Genomic DNA, 23,958 nt, shown 5'->3' on the forward strand with positions numbered 1-23,958 from the left:
ATGTATAACACCCAAGGACAGGTCCCACAGTGTGTATAGCCCAGTTCCTTGTAAAAGAAGAATACTTAATTACTTGATGTTCATGTACAGGAATTCACACAGAAGACTAAATTACCGTAAATCACTTTTATTAAAATTCCCAATACGACTATGGCCGTTAGGAAAAGCCATTTGCGATTAAATTTGGTGTGTGGACTACGCGGATGCGGAATAAGAAGTTTACCTCCGGGACTTCGTGTTGATATCACGTGGAAAGGGTAACCTTAGGAATAAAAACAGTCTTCGCCTCCGCCATAAAGACGTAAGAGATGTAGATGAGTGCAGCCACCACGTAGTACTGGCACTGTGGACTGTTTTCAGTCGTTGAGGCACACTTCTAGATTAGACACCACACTCCACCTCACACGCTCGCTTTCTCGCTGGGAACATTCGCACATTTCACTCACTCGTTTCGTCTCGTCTTGTACATCGGCGCAGCACTGCGCCGCCGTGTTAGGTAACAGCAGCTCTGACTTCCATTACCATGAATTGAAGCTTGCAGAGTACTGGCTTGTTATACATTCCTTAGCATCGCGAGATACGGCTTTAACAGATGTCGGACTGGAGACCGCGCACGCCCGGGGTCGAGGCTACGACATTTACGTGAGAGCTGCGGACACGGTGGGAAGCACTGCGGTTTACAGGGTGTGTCGCCACTGGCAGCGAATCCCTAGAAACCTTATGACTAATTGAAGACATGCGCGGAAACACGGACTAACACTCAAATGTAAAAGCTTAGAGGTAAGTGTTGTCACCTATTTCTCGGTACGGGAACTAGCAAAATTGACATTGGTATCACCCCTACATATCACTTAGTGGTGAGACCAATATCAATTTTGACAGTTCCGCGTACCCAGCAACAATGGCAACACTTGCATCTAAGGTTAATAATCAAAGCTGGTCTTGGAAATTGTTCTAACAAAAATATGCGAATCATTTAATAAACTTAACTAGCAGACGATGCTGTGTTGCGAGCGTCTACGTCCGTGTAAACAAAGGCTGGCGTAACGCGAACAGTTAAAGGTAGCAGACATTTTATACCAGGTGGTTATAATGAAAGTACGCCTACTCACAGATATCTAGTGTTGGCTGTTCTTATCTTGTGGCAGCGAATCTTAGTAGGTATTGTAATGCTTTCTTGCAGTACCGATTTAGACTGGAAAAATTAGTTCCAAATTTGGCCACCATGTGTAAATCTGGCGCTGTTAATCCAAGAAAGACTTACAAAAATTTTTCCGCAAGTGATGGATTAGGAACTGGACGTGGGCAGGAAAGGTGAAACAAGTGAGAAAGGCGATATGTTGATTTTGTTATTAACCGCCGCTTACATAGTTTGTTCAGTAGTAAGCATGGGAGACGTCGACGAGATGCTGCATCCATAAAAGGATGTGGCAGCTCGCAGCGATTCCAGTGCAATCTGAGCAACATATTCCTGTATACTGGCCTTCAGATTGGGCAGAGACCGAACGTGTCCGTGCTGAACTAGTTCTTTTAGACATCCCTAAAGTCAATAACAACATGGATTCCGATCCTGTGATCTTGCAGGCCATGCATCTGAAAAATTTCTTGAGACAACACGTTCGCGGAGGTTTGTATTAAGCATATCTTTCACTGGGTGAGTGTTGCTTCGTCTTGCAGAAAAATAGATATGTCCACCCAGTTGCGCTCTTGCAAAGCAGGAACCACAAGCTGTACAAGGAGGTCTCCACAACATGAAGACGTCACGGTACGCCTGACAGGCCCTCTGGGTGTATTCTCTTGAAAGAAGAACGCACCGAAAATAAACGTGCTGTCATATAACTCAAGTGCAGCGGCCCGTCGTACACAAAACGCAGTTTAACAGTACCCCAAATCCCACAATTCGGTGTATTCACTACAAGCTGTAGTGTAGAATGTGACTAATCACTCCATAGAATATTGCCCGGCCCTATGTCAAACTTCAATCCGTGCCAGAAGCGGAAGAGCGAATTCAGAAGATTGCTGTGGATCATGAGGTTTCAGTTGCTTCTCCGTCTGGATCTTGTACCGGCATGAGTGCAAAACAGACAGCAAAACTTTCCGTTCTGTTTACTAGGGGCTGGACAATTCTTGTTGCGCTGCACAATCACTATCCGGACACTTGGTGCAATGTCAGTTACAGCAACAACAACCTCGTCAGTAACTTTCACAATGATTGGAAGCCTTCCTCTTCCAGGTGCCACACTAATCCCACCCGTATAATTGAATTTCATTGTTATCTTCCTTAAACCATTTAATGACATCAGGCCCCTCCTCACGCCTTTCAATCGGTAATATTCTCTCAATGCAGTTCTATAATTGCTGCCGTTCATATAAAACGGTTTCACTAACAGCGCACTGTCTCTTCTTGATAACCACACTGTTCACTCGTATTATGACTTGTCAAATGACAGCGTGTAAGTCATACCGTCATAGGAATGGTGTATGGCGCCGGATTTGCACAGGGCGGCCAAAATTGGAAGTAATTTGTTTTTCAGCGTAAATCTGTTCCGCTTTAACGCATTAACATTTCTGTTAAGTTTCGTTGCCACACCTAAATTACAACCCACACTAGACCTTCGTGAGCAGCTGCACTTTAATTATGTCCACCCGGTATGTAATTGGATTTGATATGGCTGAACTTTATTGACGGGTTCAATGAAGATGCACTTTGCACACGACACTGAAAGTTAAAATTGTTAATGACAGCAAAGAAATGAGTATCTGTCTGAAGTCTAACACTGCCTATCGATTTCTATCGAAATTGCCACTGCTATCAGTAGATTAAAACTGAAGAAACTGCAAAAAGGTGGGAATTTAAGGAGATGGGACCTGGATAAACTGAAAGTACCAGAGGCTGTACAGAGCTTCAGGGAGAGCATAAGGGAACAATTGACAGGAATGGGGGAAAGAAATACAGTAGAAGAAGAATGGATAGCTTTGAGGGATGAAGTAGTGAAGGCAGCAGAGGATCAAGTAGGTAAAAAGACGAGGGCTAGTAGAAATCCTTGGGTAACAGAAGAAATACTGAATTTAATTGATGAAAGGAGAAAATATAAAAATGCAGTAAATGAAGCAGGCAAAAAGGAATACAAATGTCTCAAAAATGAGATCGACAGGAAGTGCAAAATGGCTAAGCAGGGATGGCTAGAGGACAAATGTAAGGATGTAGAGGCTTATCTCACTAGGGGTAAGATAGATACTGCCTACAGGAAAATTAAAGAGACCTTTGGAGATAGGAGAACCACTTGTATGAACATCAAGAGCTCAGATGGAAACCCAGTTCTAAGCAAAGAAGGGAAAGCAGAAAGGTGGAAGGAGTATATAGAGGGTCTATACAAGGGCGATGTACTTGAGGACAATATTATGGAAATTGAAGAGGATGTAGATGAAGATGAAATGGGAGATACGATACTGCGTGAAGAGTTTGACAGAGCACTGAAGGACCTGAGTCGAAACAAGGCCCCCGGAGTAGACAACATTCCATTGGAACTACTGACGGCCTTGGGAGAGCCAGTCCTGACAAAACTCTACCATCTGGTGAGCAAGATGTATGAGACAGGCGAAATACCCTCAGACTTCAAGAAGAATATAATAATTCCAATCCCAAAGAAAGCAGGTGTTGACAGATGTGAGAATTACCGAACAATCAGTTTAATAAGCCACAGCTGCAAAATACTAACACGAATTCTTTACAGACGAATGGAAAAACTAGTAGAAGCCGACCTCGGGGAAGATCAGTTTGGATTCCGTAGAAATTCTGGAACACGTGAGGCAATACTGACCTTACGACTTATCTTAGAAGAAAGATTAAGGAAAGGCAAACCTACGTTTCTAGCATTTGTAGACTTACAGAAAGCTTTTGACAATGTTGACTGGAATACTCTCTTTCAAATTCTGAAGGTGGCAGGGGTAAAGTACAGGGAGCGAAAGGCTATTTACAATTTGTACAGAAACCAGATGGCAATTGTAAGAGTCGAGGGACATGAAAGGGAAGCAGTGGTTGGGAAGGGAGTGAGACAGGGTTGTAGCCCCTCCCCGATGTTATTCAATCTGTATATTGAGCAAGCAGTAAAGGAAACAAAAGAAAAATTCGGAGTAGGTATTAAAATCCATGGAGAAGAAATAAAAACTGAGGTTCGCTGATGACACTGTAATCCTGTCAGAGACAGCAACGGACTTGGAAGAGCAGTTGAACGGAATGGATGGTGTCTTGAAGGGAGGATATAAGATGAACATCAACAAAAGCAAAACGAGGATAATGGAATGTAGTCAAATTAAATCGGGTGATGCTGAGGGAATTAGATTAGGAGATGAGACACTTAAAGTAGTAAAGGAGTTTTGCTATTTGGGGAGCAAAATAACTGATGATGGTCGAAGTAGAGAGGATATAAAATGTAGACTGCCAATGGCAAGGAAAGCGTTTCTGAGGAAGAGAAATTTGTTAACATCGAGTATTGATTTAAGTGTCAGGAAGTCATTTCTGAAAGTATTTGTATCAAGTGTAGCCATGTATGGAAGTGAAACATGGACGGTAAATAGTTTGGGCAAGAAGAGAATAGAAGCTTTCGAAATGTGGTGCTACAGAAGAATGCTGAAGATTAGATGGGTAGATCACGTAACTAATGAGGAAGTATTGAATAGGATTGGGGAGAAGAGAAGTTTGTGGCACAACTTGACCAGAAGAAGGGATCGGTTGGTAGGACATGTTCTGAGGCATCAAGGGATCACCAATTTAGTATTGGAGTGCAGCGTGGAGGGTAAAAATCGTAGAGGGAGACCAAGAGATGAATACACTAAGCAGATTCAGAAGGATGTAGGTTGCAGTAGGTACTGGGAGATGAAGGAGCTTGCACAGGATAGAGTAGCATGGAGAGCTGCATCAAACCAGTCTCAGGACTGAAGACCACAACAACAACAACATCAGACGCTGCTCCGAAAGTCTTCTCAGAGCAAATGAGTAACACTTCTTGTGTTAGATCAGGAACACAGAATTGCGTAAGAAGTAGTTTACAAATGATACTCATTACCAAAAGTGACTTCTTATCAATATTAAAGTCAGCATTAAACGCTCATGATTATGGTGTCAGGCCTGTTGCGTATATCATTAATCATCGCCAAAATTGGCAGCAAGAGGTATCCGCATATTAGCGGCTAGAATTCGAGCGACCTCTACCGATTCAGTACCAGGGAGACGAGAAGGCAAGAACATATGGACGAGTTTTAGTGGTGTTGAGGATAAGAATTTCAGTGGCACGAACACGGTAGCTAATCCACCTAATGTAGTTCATTGTAAGCAGAAACAGGAATTTCAAATCTCATTTTTAGAAGTCAAATTACTTTGACAAAAATACAGCGTAATGTTTAAAATTCATCTACAAACGTTAGAAAGGGGATTAGCAGAAGGTAATTTCCAAGAATGATTGCCTATCGAAGTCGCGGAGTCCAAACGATACATATCGAACGTGCGGCCGTAAATAGATCATGCGACTCCGGTGGTGGGTGTTGCGGGAGTGTTTACAGTGCTCATTGCAGCAACGACAAACGAAGAGCGTTATAAAAATACTTTCAATTGCAAAGGAGACGACTTGCCTTACTCGTCGTCGTGTTGTCGTCATGTGAAATTGCATTACGGTGCTCTGGATGGACAATTTGTAAGGGTCAAACCATGTATTCTTCCTGATATTCGTTTGTTTCCCGCACCGTCCGCGATGAAACTGTAACAGTATTTCAGCATCGAAACTGTTCTTACGAAGTTTCACACACTTTGCACCACCATAGTCTACACAGTCCCTTCTCTCCTTGTCCGGTAGTACTCCATATTTGCGTCAAAACGTCGAACAATTTTCAACGCTGGATAAACATGGAATCAGATTTTTCCATGTGAGAGAATCCGCCGAAGAAACGTCAAGAGCACCAGACGTCCCACTCACTATCGTCTGGGTTTTCCTAGCAACTCACAATCGATTCGCAGAGGTATGTAATTTAGACCAACTAAGGGAACGGCGGAAAACACATAAAAATGACGATCACAAATAACTGATCACAACACCCGCCACCGGAGTCACATGATCGATTTACGATCGCACATTCAATATGTATCGTTTGGACCCCGCGACTTCTATAGGCAATCATTCTTGGAAATTACTTACGGTCCGATTCCATCCGTCTGCTTTGACGCACGACGTCATTTTTTTAATAAACTGCACAGTTTACACAAGTTACAAAGACAGCAACAGGTAACATTTAGTAACAGACCGCTTACCTCATTTGCGTCGTAACCTGATGACGTAACACAGAACGTCACTGTTCAAAGCCGACGAGTGGCATCGGACCGTGCGCTTGATCTTTAGAAAGCCTTAGAAAAACGTATTTGTTCTTGTGTTACACGCATAGAAAACTTGGATAAATTCTAGTGTCCGATACCACCCGTCGGCTTTGACGAATGACGTCATACGTAAGGCAAAGATGCTGCAATGGACAAGCTATGAATGGAACGGATTATACTCTTAAACAAACGATTGTAGCATCCCATAAAATAATACATTTAACGCGACTGTTATTTACGCGCGAATTTCATTTAAACGAGTTGAAGATGACTGAAATAAATAACACGAGAGCAATTACGAGTGCATAAATTATATAATATAAAAGAACGGTGTTGTGTAGAACCAGTGGCCAGCGATGTGGAAGTCGCAGTATACCGTTAGCAGAGCCTGTTCTATTATGTTTTCCACACGTACTGCAAAAACGATCTAAATAATGAACTGTCGAATAGTTGGAATCGGTAACTAGAAGCAACCTATGTAGGAGGTCATTTCTAGTTACCGATTCAGATATTACTGTTTGTTTCGTAAAAATCTTATAACAGAAACGTGCTTAAAAATGGTCTTTTTTGTGAACTACCGAATACGACTAGACTTTCAAACAATGAAAATCTTTATACACATAACTGCTCACGCAAAGAAATAAAACGCAAAAACGACCAAACCTTGCAACCGATAACTATACTAAACGAAAGTCATACCAGCTGCAGTACCTCCAAATAACACTCAGCAAAATCGATACACCAGGAGTGACAGTAAAAATAAGACAAGTGTAGCAAAAATATCGAAAAGGAAAACATAAAAGTACTGTAGCTGCATAAAAAGAAACTTACCGCATATGAACTTACAAAGGAGTCGAAGGTCGAGGCTGACAATAACGAAATACGGACATGACAAGAAATGATAATCTTAGGAGGTCAAACCTTAACGAAAGAAGCAAAATCCAGAATAACTACCAATTCTTCCCTACCACCTGCCCTCAATCAGACGCAAAATTTTAAAACAATAAAAAAAATGAAACCACGAGTCAATCACATAAACCCTCCGGCAAAGACACAGCAATACCCCTAGGTCCGCCATTGTAACTAGAAAATATTAAAACAGAAAAATCTCCCTCCAGAGAAACTAAAAAAGTAGCACTCGCACAATACAGTAAAAAAACTTAACGTAAAACGAGGAAAAAGTATCAGACCCACCAATACTTAACAAAACGAGGGCTGTACAGTTTGCTGACTACTTTCATAAATGGAAGAAATAAACAATAACCTTTAGGAACACACTTCCTCCAAAAGTATTCATCTAAATGGCCTTGCGACACTGAAATCCTTCTCTTTCCCCGCAATGACGCCCAATGATAGCAAAAATTTTATAGTTGATTTACGGTCACTCATTTTCTGAAGCAGAATTTTCGCAGTAGAAACAACTCACTCATCCACAATGAACAGGGTGAGAAATCAAGACCTTATAAATCATGACTACTTATAAATCACGACTACTTTCATTAACAAAAAAAGGCGGAAAACAAATTACGAGATGAAAACAAAACGATCTACATCGAATTTTTATATTACGCGTGTAACGAGGAAATACAGAGAAGTCATTTAACGTTCATCGACAGCAATCTGCGGCACAAACAAAATAACATCACACATTACGTCATTGGTCAAAGACGACGGGTGGTATCGGACATTAGAATTGACCCAACTTGTGTTTGAAAACATTATAGCCACACACTCTAGTTCTCGACTGATGTCTAAACGATCACTTGGCGTTGAAACTTCAAAGGAGAACGGGTAACTGCCTCAGAGAAACCAGAAGATAAACAGACTGGATGAGTGGTTTGCAAAATCAAATTCAGAGTACCGTGAATGTAGTTCCTGTGCCAAACACCTCCGTCTTCATTGAATGTATCTTACATACCTGTGAGAATTTATGTTCTGCACCCACAGAAATGTGCAATTGATTTGACGCTTCCGTTTAAGGTGTCACCGGATGGGGAACTGAAGTGTTTGTTGATGTCTTCTTACCTTCTAACTGTTGCCACTGCTCCGTGTTCTTACTGCATCTGACGTTTTTCTGAAGATTTTGCTGACTGTGATAGGTACACTCATGTTGCTCCCCAGTCGCCTCGCGTCGAACTGTTGCTAAGCAACAGCATCTGCGGAGACCACTGTATTGTTGAGAACAGCGTCGCATCGCGATATGTTGTTTATTCTGAGTGGCTATGTGGGAAATGATCACGCAAAATCAAGGAACCTATCCATCGGTAACAGTAGGGGCCTAACTAGGCTGGGACGACTGGGGCTATATCCTTTAACACAAGCTGGAATTAAAAGAAAGAGTGAAACAGGAAAAATTAAAATGGGGAAGGGAAAGTGGATAATTTAGGAAAGCGGTCAGTCAGCTAAAGTCTTTCCCTACGAAAAAATAACGAACGATTGCCTTAGAAATCATTCATACGTAAAGATGCACCTCCTTCACCCAGGACATAGATCAATCTGAATTACGATACGAACATTAGTTAACTGAATATATACAACGATAGGAGCTAGTTGTGACGAAGCCTATGTCGAACCTTCCTTCAAGAGTGGCATATACAATTATGTGCAAAAATAATGAAATCACAATTTCATTTTAGTCTTCAAAGGCACTGCGGAGGTTAAGAGGCTAATAAAGGAACTGTCCGGAATTTTGAAACATCTAGCAACATCAAAAAAAGTTTTCGTTTACAGCACACTACGGCAGTAAGATCATAAAACTTGTTCCTTAATTACTTTCAAGGGAACGCTGATACAAAATCCATCTATTCACTTATAAATTCATTATTCGGAAGAGTAAGAAATGTAAAGAACGAAGTGTAGAACTATGTTTTGAAAAACAATTTGACGCTTTCAGATTCTATATAAGCCACTAAAAATAATCTACATCTACACGATTACTCTGCAATTCATACATAAGTGCTTGGCAGAGGGTTCATCGAACCACAATCATACTATCTCCCTACCATTCCACTCCCGGACAGCGCGCGGGAAAAACGAACACCTAAACCTTTCTGTTTGAGCTCTGATTTATTTTATTTTGATGACCATTCCTACCTATGTAGGTTGGGCTCAACAAAATATTTTCGCTTTCGGAAGAGAAAGTTGGTGTCAAATTTCGTAAATAGATCTCGCCGCGACGAAAAACTTCTTTGCTTTAATGACTTCCATCCCAACTCGCGTATCATATCTGCCACACTCTCTCCCCTATTACGTGATAATACAAAACGAGCTGCCCTTTTAGCACCCTTTCGATGTCCTCCGTCAATCCCACCTGGTAAGCATCCCACACCGCGCAGCAATATTCTAACAGACGACGAACGAGTTTAGTGTAAGCTGTCTCTTTAGTGGACTTGTTGCATCTTCTAAGTGTCCTGCCAATGAAACGCAACCTTTGGCTCGCCTTCCCCACAATATTATCTATGTGGTCTTTCCAACTGAAGTTGTTCGTAATTTTTACACCCAAATACTTAGTTGAATTGACAGCCTTAAGAATTGTACTATTTATCGAGTAATCGAATTCCAACGGATTTCTTTTGGAACTCCTGTGGATCACCTCACACTTCTCGTTATTTAGCGTCAACTGCTACCTGCCACACCATACAGCAATCTTGTCTAAATCGCTTTGCTACTGATACTGGTCTTCGGATGCCGTTACTAGACGGTAAATTACAGCATCATCTGCGAACAACCTAAGAGAACTGCTCAGATTGCTCCTACTACCCTTCTTAAATACTGGTGCGACCTGCGCAATTTTCCAATCTGTAGGTACAGATCTATCGGTGAGCGAGCGGTTGTATATGATTGCTAAGTAGGGAGCTATTTTATCAGCGTAATCTACATCTACATCTACATCTACATCTATACTCCACGAGCAACCTTACGGTGTGTGGCGGAGGGTACTTATTGTACCACTATCTGATCCCCCCTTCCCTGTTCCATTCACGAATTGTGCGTGGGAAGAACGACTGCTTGTAAGTCTCCGTATTTGCTCTAATTTCTCGGATCTTTTCGTTGTGATCATTACGCGAGATATATGTGGGCGGTAGTAATATGTTGCCCATCTCTTCCCGGAATGTGCTCTCTCGTAATTTCGATAATAAACCTCTCCGTATTGCGTAACGCCTTTCTTGAAGTGTCCGCCACTGGAGCTTGTTCAGCATCTCCGTAACGCTCTCGCGCTGACTAAATGTCCCCATGACGAATCGCGCTGCTTTTCGCTGGATCATGTCTATCTCTTCTATTAATCCAACCTGGTAAGGGTTGGTAATCTGAAAGGAACCTAATCGGTATACAATCTGGACCTGAAGACTTGCCCGTATCAAGCGATTTGAGTTGCTTCGCAACCCCTAAGGTTTCTACTTCTAAGAAACTCATGCTAGCAGCTGTTCGTGTTTCAAATTCTGGAATATTCCATTTTCTTCCCTGGTGAAGGAATTTCGGAAAATGCATGTACGAACTGCGGCCTTGAAGTCAGAGATGCACGTTGTAGCTGCATACAACAGCTTAGGAAGAGCGGTTCCAGAGACGCAGATGGAAAATAAGGTTTCGATTCCCGCCGACGGAGCGGTCGTTAAAAACGGAGAGCAAACTCGTGTAGAGGGAGGATGGGCGAGGAAACCGGCAGTTTTCTTTTAGAACGAACGATCTTGGCATTTGCCGCAAGCTATTTCTGGAAGTAAATCACGGAAAACTCCCGTCTGCATGGACGAACTGGAATTTGAATCGGCGTCCTCCAGAGTACGAGTCCAGTGTCTGCATTACCACTGCCAGATATCTCTTGGTTGCTCTTAGAAATAGCTAGCGTCAGAGGATCATGAAGAGCAGGGGAACATCTGTGGAAGTTGGGCAATTGAGAGTAAATTGCCTAAAAAAGAAATAAAGCAGTTGAAAAGTACTTCGAATATCTTTACGAGAATAAATGACTGACAGAGACCCTAACGGAGCTTAAAGTAAAAGTTCTTTATCCTATGATTTGTAACAGTTTTCACAACTAAATAAATGTTTTTGAGGAATGAGGTATGTTACAGACCCAGTCTTTGGCTCGCATTGCCCACAATACTTTCTGTGTGATGGTTCCAGTTCAAACCGTCCATAATTTTAATCGTTAGGTATTTGATCGACAACATTGAAACTTGTAGGACTCAACAGGCCATAAATGAATAGGATTTTTTTACTACTCAAATGGAGGACGTCATAGCTTTTAATGTTTGGGGTCAGCTCACACTTTTCGCGCCTTGGATAATTATAGCCTGTCTAAGTAATTTTGTTATTCGTCTTAACGTTCTGATGACTTCACTAGACAGTAAACGACAGTATGATCTACAATTGCCGGCCGCTGTGGTCGAGCGGTTCTAGGCGCTTCAGTCCGGAACCGCGCTGCTGCTACGGTCGCAGGTTCAAATCCTGCCTCGGGCATGGATGTGTGTGGTGTCCTTATGTTTGTTAGGTTTAAGTAGTTCTAAATCTAGGGGACTGAGGACCTCAGATGTTAAGTCCCATAGTGCTTAGAGCCATTTGAACCATTTTGATCTACAATTTATAACCCAAGAGAACTGCTTGGACTTTCTCCTAAATCGTTTGTATGTATTACTATAGGGGGAAGGCGCATAACGCTTCATTGGCAATCCTCAGATACGATTTCCGTTTTAGTGGACGGATCCCTGTCATTTAGTACGAACTCTGACTTTTCTGAGAGGAAATCCTGAATCTAACAACAGAAAGCATACTCCATAGGCCTGCAATGTGATTACAAGCCGCTTGTGGGAAAATGTGTCGAAAGTATTCTGGACTTCTACAAACATGGGCTTAATTTTCTTTTTTTTTTTTTTTGTGGTTTTAGGGCGCACAACTTCAATGGTCATTAGCGCCCTGACTACGTTAAGAATGCACCGCGAGGCACAAGTTTAAAACAACAACTAAAAGGGAAAACACGATAAAAGACAGACTGACAGGCATAGGATTAATTAACAGCATCATCAAATGTCCTTAGAGAGGTTTGTCAAATTGATAAAACGAAGAACGCGAGCAGCTGCTCGTGGGTCATCCGCTAAAATGGCATCTAGAGTACATGGCAGGCCAAGATCAAGACGCAGGGTGTTAAAATCCTGACAGGACATTAAAATGTGGCGGACCGTCAGCAATTGCCCACATGGGCCGAACGGCGCCGGCGCAGCCGTCAGCAGATGGCGATGGCTGAACCGGCAGTGTCCAATGCGCAACCGGGCCAAAACGACCTCCTCCCGCCGAGAAGGGCATGAGGAGGACGGCCAAGCCGCGGGAAGAGGTTTCAAGGCCCGAAGCTTGTTGTCTGTAAGTGCAGCCCAATCGGCATGCCACAGCGATAAAATGCGACGACAAATTACCCTGCTACAATCCCACGAAGGGACAACAAGAAGCTGTCCGAGGCTGGAGGACCGCAGCCTTAGCCGCGGCATCTGCAGCCTCGTTCCCAGGGATACCGACATGGCCAGGAACCCACATAAAGCTAACCGGAGAACCGACGTCCACCAGCTGCTGAAGAGAGCGTTGGATCCGGTGCACGAAAGGGTGATCCGGATACGGATCACTGAGGCTCTGGATGGCGCTCAGGGAATCGGAGCAGATGACATAAGCAGAATGTCGGTGGCGGCAGATGTAAAGAACAGCCTGGTAGAGGGCAAAGAGCTCAGCTGTGAAGACCGAACAATGGCCATGGAGCCGCTATTTGAAACTTAGTGCCCCGACAATAAAGGAACACCCGACCCCGTCATTGGTCTTTGAGCCATCTGTATAAATGAAGGTCATATTAATGAACTTCGAACGAAGTTCAACAAAACGGGAGTGGTAGACCGAACCGGGGGTAACCTCTTTTGGGAGCGAGCTGAGGTCAAGGTGAACGCGAACCTGAGCCTGGAGCCAAGGTGGCGTGTGGCTCTCGCCCACTCGAAAGGTTGCAGGGAGTGAAAAATCAAGGTGTTCAAGGAGGCGAAGAAAGCGAACTCCAGGGGGTAGCAGGGCAGAGAGATACAACCCGTATTGACGGTCGAGAGAGTCGTCAAAAAAGGAACGATAAGACGGGTGGTCGGGCATTGACAGTAGCCGACAGGCATACCGACAAAGCAGTATATCGCGCCGGTAGGTGAGTGGCAATTCGCCAGCGTCAGCATGAAGACTCTCTACGTGACTAGTATAAAACGCTCCGATCGCAAGTCGTAAACCCCGATGTTGTATGGATTTGAGGCGGCGTAAGATGGATGGCCGTGCAGAGGAGGATACGAAGCTCCCATAATCCAGCTTGGAGCGGACGATCGACCGATATAGACGAAGTAGGACGGTTCGATCCGCTCCCCACGACATACCACTGAGAACACGGAGGACATTTAAAGAACGGGTACAACGGGCAGCCAAATATGACATGTGGAGACCAGCTAAGTTTCCTGTCAAATGTAAGACCTAAAAATTTTGTTGTCTCCACGATTGGGAGAGCAACGGGACCGAGTCGTAAGGACGGTGGGAGAAACTCTTTGTAGCGCCAGAAGTTAATACAGATAGTCTTCTCGGCAGAAAAACTGAAGCCATTGGCGACACTCCAGGAGTAAAGACGGTCAAGAGAACGCTGAAGACAGCGCTCCAGGAAACATGTACGCTGCGCGCTGCAATAGATGGTAAAATCGCCCACGAAAAGGGAGCCTGATACTTCAGCTGGGAAGCAATCCATTATTGGATTGATCGCTATGGCGAAGAGAGCGACGCTCAAAACTGAGCCCTGTGGCACCCCATTCTCCTGGCGAAAGGTGTCTGACAGGACAGAACCCACACGTACCCTGAACTGTCGATCCAGTAAAAAGGAACGAATAAAAAGAGGGAGGCGACCGCGAAGACCCCATGTATGCATGGTGCGGAGAATGCCCGCCCTCCAACAGGTTTCGTAAGCCTTCTCCAAATCAAAGAACACAGCCGCGGTCGGGCGCTTCCGCAAGAAGTTATTCATAATGAAGGTCGACAAGGTAACCAGATGGTCAACAGCAGAGCGGCGCCTACGAAATCCACATTGTACATTGGTAAGTAGGCGTCGAGATTCGAGCAGCCAAACCAAACGAGAGTTAACCATTCGCTCCATCACCTTACAGAGACAGCTGGTAAGCGAGATGGGTCGATAACTGGAAGGCAAGTGCTTGTCCTTCCCCGGCTTGGGAATCGGTACAACAATAGACTCGCGCCAGCATGCGGGAACATGTCCCTCAATCCAGATGCGATTATAAGTACGAAGAAGTAAACCTTTACCCGCAGGAGAAAGGTTCTTCAGCATCTGAATATGAATAGGATCAGGCCCTGGAGCGGAGGACCGTGACCGGGCAAGTGCGTTTTCGAGTTCCCGCATGGTGAATGGGGCATTATAACTTTCACGATTCGAGGAGCGGAAGTTAGGTGGCCTAGCCTCCTCTGCCTGTTTGCGGGAGAGGAAGGCGGGATGGTAATGAGCGGAGCGGAGCGGAGCTCGGAACCTCTGCGAAAAAGCAGCCGAAGGCATTGGAGACATCCTCAGGGGCCGCAAGGACGTCATTCGCGACCGTCAGGCCAGAAACTGGTGAGTGGACCTTAGTGCCAGATAGCCGGCGCAGGCTACCCCAGACAACAGAAGGAGTAAAACTGTTGAAGGTGCTTGTGAAAGCAGCCCAGCTGGCTTTCTTGCTTTCTTTAATAATACGACGACACTGTGCACGTAATCGTTATAATTGATACAATTCGCCACTGTAGGGTGGCGTTTAAAGGTGCGTAAAGCACGTCGACGAGCACGTAAAGCGTCTCTACATGCTGCGGTCCACCAGGGGACCGGTACGCGACGTGAAGAAGTAGTAGGGTGAGGGATGGAATATTCAGCAGCAGTGAGAATGACTTCCGTGAGGTGGGCGACCTGACGATCGCAGCTTGTGAAGGTTTGATCCTGAAATGTCGCCCTGGAAGAGAAGAGCCCCCAGTCTGCTTTGGAGATGTTCCAACTAGATGAGCACGAGGAGGGGGTATGCTGCAGGAGATGGATAACACACGGGAAGTGGTCGCTCGAATATGTATCAGAAAGTGCATACCACTCAAACCGGCGTGCAAGTTGGGTAGTACATATAGAGAGGTCTAAATGGGAATAGGTGTGAGATGTGTCCGAAAGAAAAGTAGGGGCGCCAGTATTGAGGCAGACAAGATTGTGCTGGTTGAAAAGGTCTGCTAACAGGGAGCCCCTCGGGCAGGATGCCGGAGAGCCCCAAAGGGGATGGTGGGCATTGAAGTCTCCAGTTAACAAAAATGGGGCAGGTAGCTGAGCAATAAGCTGCATCATGTCTGCCCTGGTAACGGCAGATGACGATGGAGTGTAGACGGGGAGAGTAATGCGGATGGCAACTGCCTGCAGGCTGGTGTGCAATGTGATGGGATCGTAGTAAATATCATCCCGGACCAGCAACATAACCCCTCCATGAGCCGGAATACCTACCACAGGGGGTAGGTCAAAACGCACAGAGGTGTAGTAGTGTGCCAAGGCAATTTGATCGCATGGGCGTAGGTTCGTTTCCTGGAGCGCTACGACGAGCGGACGGTGCAAGCGGAGCAGCAACTCCAAAGTCCTCCCGGTTGGAGCGAATGCTGCGAATATTCCAGTGAATAAGTGCCATCGTAAGAAGAAAAGGAAGATGAAAGAAGGGGTCACCTCGAAGGCCGCTGAGGGCCTGGCTTCGAGCGAGCACTGCCGCCGCTATCAGTAGGCGGACAGTCATCGTCCATTGGGTCTATAGGTTCATCGGCCATCTTGGTAAGATGGCCGGGAGTGGGAGCTTCCTCCGCCGGTGAACGGCCAGATGTTCGGCTACCAGCGGTGCGGCCAGGCGAAACGGATGACGGCCTGGGGCGGCAACCGCTGGGTGGCGCAGGAGAAGAAATGTGCCGTGGCGAAGAAGAACTGTGCTTCCTATGAGCCTTCTTGGAAGGTAGTTTGGTGGAAGTACCGGTCGAAGGCTGGGAGGTCGAGGTACGTAGGAAGTCGGCACGGGACGGTTCCTTCCTGAAGGCCCGTGCATCTGACTTCTGGGTCTTCGTCTTAGCAGAAGCTGATGAAGGGGCTGGTGTCTGTGGGGTGATGGAAGGAAGAGGAGACGTCGACCGCGCGATCTTAGCACTGGCCGAACGGACGACCGTGGTGCTGCAGGTCAGATCGCATGTCTGGGTTGCCACCTCCCTGGTAGTCCGAGGAGAGGCGAGGACAGTACTGTATTTCCCCGCTGGGAGCAGCGTGGGCTTCCTACTAGCCAATAGCTTGCGAGCAGCCGAGGTGGACACTTTCTCTTTGACCCGAATTTCTTGGATACAGCGTTCGTCCTTATAGTCAGGACAGTAGCGGGAGGATGCGGCATGGTCACCCTGACAGTTCACACAACGAGGAGACGGAGTTGGACAGCCACCCTCATGGGCATCCCTGCCCCAAGGGACACATTTAGCTGCATTGGAACAAGACTGTCGTGTGTGATTGAAACGCTGACACTGGTAGCAGTGCGTAGGTGTCGGGACATAGGGGCGAACAGAAATAACCTCGTAGCCCGCCTTGATGCGCGATGGCAGCTTAACACTGTCAAAGGTCAAGAAAAGTGTCCGGGTCGGTACAAGGTCATTGTTGACCTTTTTCATGACCCTATGGACAGCCGTCACGCCCTACTCAGCGAGGAAAGATTGAATCTCCTCGTCAGTCAATCCGTCGAGGGATCTAGTATAGACTACACCACGAGACGAATTCTAAGTTCGGTGAGCCTCCACCCGGACAGGGAACGTGTAAAGGCGTGTGGCCCGAAGCAGTTTTTGTGCCTGAAAGGCGCTCTCAGTTTCTAGTAATATGGTACCGTTACGCAACCTGGTACAAGATTTGACAAATCCGGCTATGGCATCTACGCCCTTCTGGATAACGAAAGGGTTGACAGAGGAAAAATCCTTTCCGTCCTCAGAGCGAGATACGACGAGGAACTGTGGGGCAGGCGGTAGTACTTTTGTCACTGGTGGCTGGTCAAGTTTCCGTTTGTGGGAAGAAGTCGAGAGAGAAGAAGACAAATCCCTTGCGGAGGAATCCCCCACGATTGCCAGCGTCTCCGATGGCGCGCTCCTTCCTTGTGGGGACCCTCTCAGAGGGCACTCCCACCTTAGGTGAATGTTGACACCTCAGGTCACACCTCCCGAGAAACAGACGGAGGGACCAATCGGCATGGTCAGAAGGTATCAGCTCAGGCAATCACCCATCCCTGGGCCTGGCCTTTACCAGGGGGTACGTGCGTGCCTTACATGTCTACCCAGGGCGGGGAATTACGCGTTACCCCATCACCGGCTACGCGTGCGAACGCGTGGGTCGGCCTTCAGGCGCGCTCAGGGAGGAAGGAAGAAGAGGAAAAAGAAGAGAGAGAGAGAGAGAGAGAGAGAGAGAGAGAGAGAGAGAGAGAGGACAGACTGCCTCAAACGCCGAGGCGGAGACCAGAGAAGGCATGGAGAAAAAGGCAACGAGAAGGCAAGGAGAAGAAGGGAATGAGAAGGGAATGAGAAGGCAAGGAGAAGAAGAGAAGGGAAAGAGTAAGGAAGACAGTGAGGTGGTAAAGGAACCAACCAAAGGAAGGAAGAAACGAGAAGTGAAAAAGCAAAATGACCGCAAATAGAGGTCGTGGAACCGTCCGTCTCCGGACGCAGGCGCTAACTACCCCCTTGAGGGGGAGGGACTCCTTTTAGTCGCCTCTTACGACAGGCAGGAATACCTTGGGCCTATTCTAATCCCCGGACCCGCAGGGGGGGGGATGGGTTTAAATTGTGATCCTCCTGTGGATATACTGTGCTAGTTGCATGTCTATAGAGCGATTTTAGTATTTAATACTATTGGAACATGATGCATGTGCTAAACTACTCCTACAAATCGATGTCAAGGATATGATCTAAAATTTAATTTCCTTTTTTTTGTGGCTTAGTGTGATCTGTGCAACTTTTCAGTCCTTAGGTAATGACCTGTCGTCGAGTAAGCGGATGCACTGTACATGATTGCCAGCATGGAGCTGCTTCATCGCTATACTCAGAAAGGAATCTAATCTGAATACCGCCTTGACCGGAAGACTCGCCTTTATTAAGTAATTCAAAGTGCTAAACACAGAGGATATCTATTCCCAAACTGCTCATGTAGGCAGCTCTTCTTGATTCCAATTCTGGGATATTTATTGCATGTTCTTTGATGAAAGTACTTCAGAAGACGATGTTAGTAAATAGGCTTAAGTGGCGCTGTCGTTGCTAACATTACAATTGCTGCTATCATACAGCGAAGGTACTGATTGTGAATTGCGGCTGATACACTTCAGATATAACCAGAACACTGGATTATCTGCAGAATTTCGAGGAAAAGTTTCGCTGTGGAAACTGGTAGAGGAATGTCACACTGAAGTCCGCACTAAGCTTCGAGAATCTGTAAACCGTCACTGATTTTGGAAATTTTGCGTTCTTTCAAATATGGCTTGCATTTTTCGTTGTTCTGTAGTAATATCTTTATCTGCTTTGTGTATCACAGGGGATCTATTCGGTGTCTTTATCAACTAACTTGCCTTAAGTTGATGACAACGTCACTAGGCCAATTACTTTAAGGCCTCGTCGCATTTTTATTTTGTTGCGATCGTATTGAAACCTCTCCTCTCTCCCCCCCCCCCCCCCCCCCCCCCTCCTTCGGTAAAGGTTCAGTAACTGTAGCGATTACAGTATCCACTAATGTACTATGCCGCCGGTTTTAGTAATAGTAAGTTGTATTGGCGGGTGCAAAGAGTCGTTTGTTATTTTATTAAACGGCTCTGTTCTATCAATAAACATTCCTAAGCCCATAAATGCTACGCTGAGCGGCCAGAATCCATGGGAAGGCCCTGGGACACGAGACAACGGTCGAATGCTGAAGTCTGCTCACAGTTCTGGCAGAAGTGCGTTTCTGATTTTCCACATTAAAATCGTTCCTACACTGCGGGAGAGCGCGACCTTGTTGCGGTACTGACAGACGCCTCGCCCAACGACTCACGATAGTTTTATTCACTACCAGTTCTCCGTAGACATTCTCCAAGCACCTCTGAATATCTGCGATGCTCTGATTTTCCAGCCAAAGAAACTCAATGAGAGCGCTCTGATCGGAATGTATCTCCGATTTTGATGGCTACGTATAGCGCCGCAATCTACCTCCACTTCACGAAACTATACGAGCGTAAGTGGGAATACTCGATAATGTCCCACAACAAATTCAGAATTTTTTCAACCGAAACTGACTAGGAACAAAAAATTGTTTCTTTACTTATTGAACGCCCCTCGTAGCTCTGAGGATGGGAATGACTTCCGTCCACAAGTACTCGTTCTATGCGGCAGTTTACACTCTGCGATTAACCAAAGCCGCCTTGGACACCGTTGACCTCGGAAACCTGAGTCGTTCTACGTCTACATGTGGACAACTACACTGCAATTCACAGTTAAGTGCCTGTAGGGGGGGGGGGGGGGGGGGGTGGGGGAGGGGGGTCATCGAACCACCTCGAAGCTATTTCGCTACCGTTGCACTCTCTAACAGAGCGCCGAAGAAACGAACACTTGAATTTTTCCGGGTGAGATCTGATTCATTGTATTACGATGATTATGTCTTCCTATGGAGGAGGAGGAGGAGGAGGAGAAGGAAGAGGAAGATGATGACAAATTTCATAAGAAGACTGTGTCACAAAGAACAATGCCTTTGTCTTAATCCATCATGATGAAGGCCGCTTCAGGCGAGTGATAAACATTAATTTATAAATGATAAAGACTAATTATACAGCTGAAGCTATCTTTTTCATCATGATATGAATCTACAGCTGTAGGTGCCTACAATAGAAAATTTCTTTTAATGATTTCCATCCCAATTCCAGTATGGTCTCTATTTATTAGACCTGTTCCTCCTCCTATGTGTTCAGCCAATAAATCGCAGCCTTTGGTTCGTTTACTCGCAACATAATTTATGTCGTCATTCGAATGTTAGTTATTCATAATCATAATAACTAAGTACTTAGTTGAATTCCCAGTCTTCAGATTTGTCTGATTTAGGGTGTAACCGAAATTTAGCGGATTCCTTTTAGTACTCATCTGTATGATCCCATACGGGAACATTGTCTAAATCACTTTACAACTATGATATTCTGATGACTTTATTGCACGGTAAATGACAACACCATCTGCAAACAATCTAAGAGGGCTGCTCAGACTTTCTCCTAAATCGTTTATATTGATCAGAAGCAGTAGAGATCCTGCAACGCTTTCTTGGCAAACGCCAGATATTACTTCTGTTCTGCTCTATGACTTTCCGTCAGTTACTATGAGCTGCAACCTTTCTGGCAGGGAATCACGAATACAGTCGCACAACTGAGAAGATAATCCCGAAGCAATCAATATGATTAGAAGGCGCTTGTGAGGAACGGTATAAAAAGCCTTTTGAAAATCTAGAAACACAGAATTAACTTGAGATCCGCTGTCTATAGCATTCGTTAGTTCGTAGTAATAAAGAAGTAGTTAAGTTTCACAAAAACGATATTTCCTCAGTAATTGGCGACTGTGCCAAGAGAGAGTTTTCCTGGAGGTAATTCATAGTATTGGAACATGCTGTGTTCCAAAGTCCTACCGGAAATCGATATCAGTGATATGGTTCTGCAATTCATCTCATTACACCTACTTCCTTTCTTGAGTATTGATGTGATCGGTGCTACTTCCAGTCTTTAGGTACGGATCCCTCGTCGAGCGTGCTTTTGTCTATTATGGTAAAGTATCTAACTGGTATACAACCTGGACCAGAGGACTTGCCTTTATTAAGTGACTTAAGCTGCTTTGCTAAATTAAGGATATCTACTTCCAAGTTGCTCATCTTAGCACCACTTATAGATTCGGATTCTGGAATATGTGCGTAATCTTTTATGGTAAAGAAATTTCGGGAAACTGTTTAGTAACCCCGCTTAAGTGTCATAAGCTCAGCAACGTTACTATTGCTATCGTGCAATAACGGTTTCCATTCGGTCTTACCTCTGGTGGACTTTCCTGCCGTATTTCCAGAGTGTTTCGTTGTGGAAACTATTAAAATCATCTCGCATTGAACTTAAGTTTGAAGCTCCACCGAAACATCGTCAATCTTTGAAATATTGTGTTCTCTTAAATTTGGAATGCTTTTTTCCTTGGTTCTGGAACAGTGTTCCTACGTGTTTTGTGCACAATGGGGTGTTTGAGTACCGTCTCTTATTAATTCATTCGATATATTATATCTCTCAATTGCCGTCTATACCGTTTTTTTTGGATTCGGTCCGCATCTGGTGTGCGCTTACATAGTCAGATTGGAAGGAGGGCAGACTGTCTCAGGACGGTGCCAAAAGAATTTTTATCAGCTTTTTTTTAAAAAAAGATTTATTTTGCGATCAATCGATCGTATTGAACAGGTAATATTAGTCAGTGAAAGAATCAGACAAATATCTACGTTGTATGTCCATAGCTTCTCACTAAAAACTAAACTAAACTCCTCCCGAACAGCCCATAAAGCCCCAACGGTACTGACCGGCCGCCGTGTCATCCTCAGCCCATAAGCGTCACTGGATGCGGATATGGAGGGGCATGTGGTCAGTACACCGCTCTCCCGGTCTCACGTGTTTCCGAGATCGGAGCCGCTACTTTTCAGTCAAGTAGCTCTTCAGTTTGCCTCACAAGGGATGAGTGCACCCCGCTTTCCAACAGCGCTCGGCAGACCGTATGGTCACCCATCCAAGTGCTAGCCAGCCCGACAGCGCTTAACTTCGGTGATCTGACGGGAACCGGTGTTATTACTGCGGCAAGGCCGCTGAATTATAGTTTGTCACTGCAGTACCGAAATAGAAATAGTCGCATAAACAATGGATCAACCAAAGCTAAACTAATTGGACGATGTGCTACCAGAAAGAATTCTCATAAAAAACGAGTAAAAAAAGTAGCTTGACGGACAATGTCCCTTTCTGTGGAACTGACACTGTAAAACCAATTTGCTCAAATGGCTCTCAGCATTATGGGACTTAAACATCTGAGGTCATCAGTCCCCTAGACTTAAAACTACTTAAACCGAACTAACCTAAGGGCATCACGGACATCCATGCCCGGAGGCAGGATTTTAACCTGCGACCGTAGCAGCAACGCGGTTCCGGACTGAAGCACGTAGAACCGTTCGGGCACAGCGGCCGGCCAATGTGAAACAAAGAATGTGGAAATTATGTCAGTCCCCTGTCAAACTGCTCTTAGATATTAAGTAAATACAGTTATTTTCTCTTACTTCCACATATTTGCTGAAGCAATGAAGCTTTGGTAAGTATTAGTATATGTGTATGCTACACTCGACCCAATCGCTGGAGGGTGCTGCCCTCTCTCGAGTTATTCGTACCTTAGCAGCAATGGCCAGGACCACCCCTCCAAGGACGACTAACGAGACAATCGCCACGGCGAGGGGGGAGACCAGTTGTAAAAGACCGTTCGGTTGGGCGGCTGTCTTAGCTCATTGTCCATGCGTCTCGTATGCTAAAGGACAAATATGTATCTTTTATTTGTGTGGTTTATTCGTCAATAATAAGCGCTTCCCTACATACGTTATCATTGATTGCAATCTCATTGGATCCAAACCATTAAATAGTCCTTTAAATTCCTGGTCCTCCTGTAAAATTTACGATCCAAATTTCTGTCTATGGACGATAACATTAATTACGTTTGGCTTCTTTTCCTTCACTTTTTATTGTGCTACTGGAACAGATAGCGGTTCCTGCCACCCTCTCAAGCACGCTTTCTAATAGGATTTTTGCTTCTTCACCTGTCTCCTCCACCAAATTTAAAGGTCCTGCAATTAATTACATGTGTCTGATTATGAAGAATTTTCCTTACACCTGTGGTGCACTGAGGCTGCGGTGTCATACTTTGTAGTGATGAGATACCTACGGGAATGCAGCAAGAGCAGACGTCGGCAGACGACAATCAATTGCGGCGACCGCCCCCTTTTGAACAACAGGGTGGACTCGTCCAGCGCTCACGGCAGTAAAGCGTTTCTACGCCGGAGCCACGTTATTTTGCGCTAACACAGTAACAGTCGCAGACGCTGCGTGAAGACTCACCAGCGGACGCTGTGGAGACGTTGTAGTCGTCGGGCTCGCCCGTGGCCGGCATGACGTCATTGTCGCTGTCGCTGTCGCGCCAGTCCCTCCAGCAGAGCGCCGGGGCGGCCAGCAGCAGCGGCCACACCAGCAACAGCCACAGCGGGCGCGCGCCCTCTCCGTGTCCCATCTGCAACCACACAAACAACACGATGCAGGTCAATCAGCTCAAGCGGGTTCTAGCGTCACGGTGTCAGAGATGTGGCTGTAAAATCTACATCTACTTCTACATATTGCGCGCAGTGCATGTTTGCGACAGTAGAATCGTTCAGCAGTTAACTTCAAATACCGGTTCTCTAAATATTTTCAGTGGTGTTCCTCGAGAAGAGCGTCGCCTTCTCTCCAGGGATTACCGAAGCATCTCCGTAGTAACTGCATGTTGTT

The 23,958-nt window shown here is 45.4% G+C and overlaps 1 protein-coding gene across 1 annotated transcript in view; it reads right to left on the reverse strand.

Annotated features, from left to right (window-relative positions):
* LOC124788786 overlaps window positions 1–23,958 on the reverse strand; it is a 580,546-nt gene that overhangs the window by 350,438 nt on the left and 206,150 nt on the right. The window contains exon 2 of the mRNA XM_047256068.1: window positions 23,536–23,704. Coding sequence (XP_047112024.1) covers window positions 23,536–23,704 — 169 coding nt within the window. The remainder of the gene's footprint in view (window positions 1–23,535; window positions 23,705–23,958) is intronic.

The sequence above is a fragment of the Schistocerca piceifrons genome, chromosome 3, assembly GCF_021461385.2.
Source record: "Schistocerca piceifrons isolate TAMUIC-IGC-003096 chromosome 3, iqSchPice1.1, whole genome shotgun sequence".
Classification (NCBI taxonomy): Eukaryota; Metazoa; Arthropoda; class Insecta; order Orthoptera; family Acrididae; genus Schistocerca; species Schistocerca piceifrons.